At 35.0% G+C, this 6,058-nt stretch overlaps 2 protein-coding genes across 2 annotated transcripts; both read left to right on the forward strand.

Moving 5' to 3' along the window:
* The first annotated feature begins 2,858 nt into the window (after positions 1–2,858).
* On the forward strand, positions 2,859–4,514 carry Tsp_06796 (hypothetical protein). Its single transcript, XM_003380592.1, has 6 exons — positions 2,859–2,920; positions 2,965–3,030; positions 3,358–3,418; positions 3,772–3,804; positions 4,307–4,403; positions 4,429–4,514. Exons 1-6 carry the CDS (start codon positions 2,859–2,861, stop codon positions 4,512–4,514), a joined length of 405 nt encoding a protein of 134 aa, XP_003380640.1.
* Positions 4,515–4,708: 194 nt separating this feature from the next.
* Positions 4,709–6,058, forward strand: Tsp_06797 (hypothetical protein). Its single transcript, XM_003380593.1, is given in 8 exon segments — positions 4,709–4,765; positions 5,228–5,248; positions 5,316–5,462; positions 5,481–5,600; positions 5,630–5,709; positions 5,830–5,863; positions 5,886–5,940; positions 6,051–6,058. 8 exon segments carry the CDS (start codon positions 4,709–4,711, stop codon positions 6,056–6,058), a joined length of 522 nt encoding a protein of 173 aa, XP_003380641.1.

Genomic DNA, 6,058 nt, shown 5'->3' on the forward strand with positions numbered 1-6,058 from the left:
GAAGTCTAGTGCAATAATTTCTTTGTTTTTGGAGCGAAGTCGATTTTTCTTCATTTTCCGTCCAATTGGAATCTATTTATAAACATTGTTTCAGGACGGATTGAAATGTAAATAAAATCTAAATTTGATTACAAATATCAATTCCACTGACATTTTCACCCTTTACCAGTTCTTGTTCTAGTATAGTTTTATTGAATGGTTGACTTTGCCATTAGTCTTGATTTTTTCATCCTTAGCTTGCAAAAAGTTTGCCACAAATTTGTGATTGGCTGTTCGTTGATAGGTTGTAATGGTTTCGTTATTAATTGGCTGATGAATTGTGCAATGTTATTAGTTACTCAATTTTCCCCAGCAATTGGACGAATGTGTAGTAATATTTGATTAGCTCCTTAATTCTGTTCATTTATTGGGTGATTATTTTTCATCAAGGATTTCCTCCAGTATATATTGCATTACAGATTAATTATCTTTTTCCTTGGTAGCAGTAGTTTGATGTAATATTTTAGATGTTTACTTAATCTGATTTTCCTTTATTTACATTCATAAGGAGCAACAGGCGTTTAAATCAACACTGAAAAGGGAATTCAATTACAATTTATAATATTATATGAAGGTTGAATACGAACGTAATAACTTTTATAGTTAGTAAAATTTTCGATTATATTGATGTCATTCCGCTATTACCACTATACGTGCGGTGATTTCAACTTTGCTACGCTAACTATTCTAATTTCTTGGACTTGATCTTGATCTAATTTTAAGAATGTCGTCCTCATGGTTATTTAGTTAATCAGTGCTCTGCGCAGCAGTCAAGAAGCGCGTTGAGCTCTTTTCCTCAATACCGTCTTCAGTTAGGTGGTAAGTGATATTTCATTCCTGAGCCTCTGTTCTATTCATATACGGTTCGCATCAGACAACGTGTTAATCACAAATGGAGGGTGAACAATATCATGCAGTTTGAATGTACTAAAGAATCCATGAGAAACTTGATGTATAATTGGTGAACCCTGTCAGTGCGCTTTTTTTTCGCTTTTTACCATTTTTTTCTACATAAAGCAATATGAGTATTAAGGGTAAATTTTCACTTGATCGGTTGGTGATTGTCCATCCAAGAATGCAAGTAGACAAACTCTACTTCACGATACTTCTAACAGCGTATAGTGCAGTTTGGAATAGAAAAAGAAGTTGTGCTTGTTCAAAAATTAATCTGCAAAGTATTATCATCGTGCTAGTACAGCCTCATTTACGTAAGACACTATTTTATACTTCTTCAATTTACGCCATAATATTATTTATGATAGATAGTGGCTTTGATCTGTAACGTATTCAGGATTTTGTTCTTGTTCAGCAATTATTATAATCTTTGGTGTTTGCTCATTACATTGTTATACGTTTTCAAAGCATACATGCATTTCTAGGTCAGAAGAGTAACTTTATGCTAATGTGTTGGTAAACACTGCCGTTGGCATTCTGCTACGTGCCCTTTGTGCTATTCAAATGCGGTAGCAATGTTCCTTATATAAATTTCTGTTTATTGAGAGAACTGCATTATAGTATAAATGTTCGCTGCTGAAGGGCGGTCTAATTACTTACTGCATTGCGTTATTTGGTCATTTCGATGCTTCACTGCAACCATTACGTTGTGATTGTTAGACTAAAAATATGAAGAAACCACGAACATCAGTTACAAAATGTATGACTCTACGTTTGCTTTATACGTCATTTCTGACAGGTCTGCTGACAGGTATGAATTTTTATGTATTTGCTATTTTTTATACAATATTTCCTTTCATTCTCTTGGCACACTGCACTAAACATGCGCGCTTTTTAAGCTTTTCGTAGTTGTTTGATTTTAGTCTTTTTGAATGGAAACTAGCGCGTTTTTCTTCAGTACAGCGTTCAATTAATATTCCAGACTTTATTACGGCCAAGCCAATACATAATAGTACTATAATTTTGCTATAATTTTCAAAAGCCTGGTATATTTTGCTATAATTTTCAAAAGTCCTTATAAATCCATTTGTAAAGTAGTACTCTGTCATAGCAGTTGAACCCCTCCCGCATTACCTTTACTGCCCAGTTTAATGTTTATTGCTAAGGTAACATACTTGCCCAGTTGTTTAATGGAAATGTCTGTCACCGGGATACTGCAATCGCACAATTGCACCTCTAAATGCTTGTAACTGCTCAAATCGTGCATAAGATTGTTTCAGCATGACAGAGGAAAGCTGCTGTTACCTAGAGAACACACTTTTATACTACCACCTTTGATACTTTCAGAATGGCAGTAACGTTCCCTTCATTTTTTAATGTTTCTATTATGTTATTGTATTGCCAATAGCACTGACCTATACAGATGCACCTATTTGATGTCATTGAGAAAATAACTCAATGCCAATCAGTGTTGTCAGTATTGATAAATGAACCTACGCCTGAATATTATACGTGAAGGTTGAGTGGAAGAACGCATATGACAACTTCCACTTCCTCCATCCTTCAACTTCTCCCTCATTCCTTCCTGCTATGCTGTCCCGCTCTCCTTTCCTTTCTAATGATCCCCATCATTGAGCTCGTAATAATACTAAACTGAACAGAGATCTCATTCAGCTGAAAATGCTGCCCACCCCCCCCCTATATTTTGAGCTGAATTAACAGCACTTAACTGTTTTCATCTCATATGAATCTAATTTCTGATAATTGCTGTCGACTAACAATATAACCAACTCCATGCTACTCCTGATTCTTTCGCTTTATTTTTTTCATAAAATCCAATACAGAATTGTCACCCGCATAAGTTTCTTGAATTCATTGCAAATCGTTGAGTAACTTAATTTCTGCAGGTAGGTTTATCTCATTGCATGAAGCGCGCTGATGCAGTGCTCAACCATGTTTGCAGTCTTACTATAAATCATCATAAGGTGTAAACAAAAGTTTAGTTAAATCAAAATTTTAATGGTAAATAAGCTGTCAAGTGGCATGCATACCCACTGGTGCAGCCGCTTACCATCATGATGTCTACGCTGCGCACTTGTTAAATTCTGTGCTGAGATAAATTGTATATTATAAAATTTCTGTCGCAGTTATCATCATAAAATTTCATAACAACTGTTTAATTTTCCATAAATCTGAATACGTATTTTATTTTTGGAACTATTTTCACTGAAAGCTATTTTTTTATTATCCATATAATTTTGATTAAATGAAAAACATTGATAAAATATAAATTATTGAATCACCTTGTACTTTCAAGCAACTAAATTGCACAACATGCATAAATACGCAGTGATAGCATTTCCGTTTATTTTTAGTAATCTGCGATGCTTCAGGTTAATAATATTTCCTTTTAGGTAATTTTAGGGAAAACAATTTGCATAACAATGCCATATTACGTAGTAATATGAAGTGTGTAAATAAAAACGTAATAAATTTCATCGTCTCGTTTCATAATGTTGCTCATAATGTTCATTTTACTGCGCTATTACTAATGGAAAATTAGGTTGTTCTTCCTGAGGCAAAGTAAATAGTCATTTGCATAATTTACTTATTATACAATTCACTAAGCACATCGATTTTATTAGGTTATGCAGTTCACTGCAATGCTATCAATCTAGCACGTGGTCAACTATAATTCCGCTCTTCAACAGCATCCATGAATAACTGGTAAGTTGGATTTGATATTTTGGTGGTGGTATGCTATGCATGTTGCTTTGCTTATATGGTGAATGAGAACTGACGGGTTTCTTTTCTGTTGTTGTTATTTCTAACTTTCAGGTGCATCAGATGCTGAAGAAGAAGGAATTCATTGTTTTTTATTTTGTGATATAATTTACTTTCAGAATTGACATTCTTCTATATTCATATCAATGAATGTGAAACAAACTGTATCTGAAAACTAACTGAATATGGTAACTATGCATCATGATAAATGTTCCTTGCTTTTCACTTGAATTTTTCTGTTAAATTTAGGTTGTTGGTTACAGTGCCAATAGCGCCACATTACTTTCATTCTAACTGCAGCATTAATATTAAATTATCATGTATATGATATCATAGGTTGAGTGGTCTTGATTCAATTCTTCTACGAATTGAAAATTACATTTGCCTTGCTACATTTTGAAAATGCACAGATGCAGTCTATTATCATTAAAGACGGATAAAAGTTGTTGAACGGTGGTTGTTGAAGTTGCTGACATAGCGTTCAAAAAACGTATGACAAAAAACAGTAAGTATTGACTTTGTTTCATTAGATAGCAAGACGATGGGCGTATCAGATATATGTAGAATTTGGTAAAATCTGTAATTACAGATTACGTCATCACCTGAGCTTCTATGGAGTTTTATTTGTTCTGGGCACCGTGATAAGTCATGTTCAGATCATTTCGTTCTAAATGTGGCATCCGTAAGTATTGAATTTGCTTCTGATTGCAGTTGCATCGTACAGTGTACACATTTTATCTATGGCAGCATTACATTCACGTCAAGCGAATACGATATTTTTTCTGATGGCGCTCTGAGTTTGTTGCAGTTGGTGCAGTGACGTCCATCATTGGTACTAGTGTGGTTTCTCTTATCACAAGAGTAAGAAGGGATTGATTGTAATTGTGGCAATTTCGCTGAGTCAGCCGAGCAGCGTTCGTGCTGTCAGTGCGTTTCGAATGTGATATGGCAAAAATTAGTGAGTAGCTTTTGTTTATAATAGCTATGGATTATGTCATCCCATGAAGCTTGTACCGTTGGCAACCCTTGTTCACATGGACATAAAGGCGTTTCATAGCCGTTCCAGTGTGCCTTTGCTTATCACAAATAGTATCGTTTATCAGTAAGTATTGAATTTGATTAATTAGATAGCTGAAAGAAGCGAGTGTTGCATGGATTGAATTAGATAACATCTATAATGACAGATAACATCATTAGCTGAACTGTTTTCAACTTCCTTTCGCTCTGGACACCGTGCTTAGTCATGTTCACACCAGTTTATTCTAGATGTGGCATCACAAACATCCGTAAGTATTTAACTTCCTCCTGATTGCAGTTGTATACGTAAAGCGTGCACATTTCATCCATGACAGCATTACATTAACATCAAGCGAATTCGATGTTTCTTCTGATGGCCCTCTGACTTGAGCTTGACAAGTTGACGCAGTGACGTTCATCATTGGTACTAGTGTGGTTTCACTTATTATAAGAGTAAGAAAGAAATGATTGTAATTTTAGCAGATTTTTCTAGCAGACTATACCGCTGGTGCACGTATAGATCTTTTGTCAGTGCGTTTCCAATGTGATATGACAAAAATTAGTAAATTTTTTTATAATAGCTGTGGATTATATTGTCTCATGAAGCCCGTATTGATGCCAACCAGTGTTCACCTGGCGTTTCAATTCCGTTTTCTAGCCGTCCCAGTGTCCCTTTACTCTTCACAAATTGTAAGAAGGAATTTGATATTATGACAGGAATGAAATATGTTAAATACATAGAACAGGTATCCCAGCATTTTGTTCTTGATAGCAATGGATTACGTCATCAGAAAATTTGTTTAATCGCAGCCGATGGCACTCTCAAATTGCGTTTCCTACGGTTCTGTTTTTCCTTGTCACGCAAGGTAAGGAAGAATTGCATTATTTTTTGTAGAAGAATTGCTTTGTATTCAAAGTTTTAGTGCGTAACTGTGAAGACGACAGCCGCATCTTGAATGATCCCCATCGAATAACGTAGTTTTTTATTTATGCTGCTGTTATTCGTCTTCAATTTCTTTAATATGGCTGTAATAATTATATTCAACTGTATTTTAGAATCATGGCATGTTTATATTAAATTTTTATTAAGAGCAGTAGAGAGCGTAAAGTACTGGTACGTAGCATCAAAGTAAGTGGATAAATTAATGCAGGTAAGTAGGGTCGAAGCGGATATAAAGCGATTGCGTACAGGTAAATGGACTGCAGGTAAGTACCGAAGGTAAGTATGAGTAAGTAGGGTGCAGGTGAGTAAAATAAGGTAAGTTGTGCAGTAAGGTAAGGTGCAGGTGAGTAAAGTGAAAAGGTAAGTTGTGCAGTAAGGTAA

The sequence above is a fragment of the Trichinella spiralis genome (assembly GCF_000181795.1).
Source record: "Trichinella spiralis strain ISS 195 chromosome Unknown Scfld2, whole genome shotgun sequence".
NCBI classification, from domain to species: domain Eukaryota; kingdom Metazoa; phylum Nematoda; class Enoplea; order Trichinellida; family Trichinellidae; genus Trichinella; species Trichinella spiralis.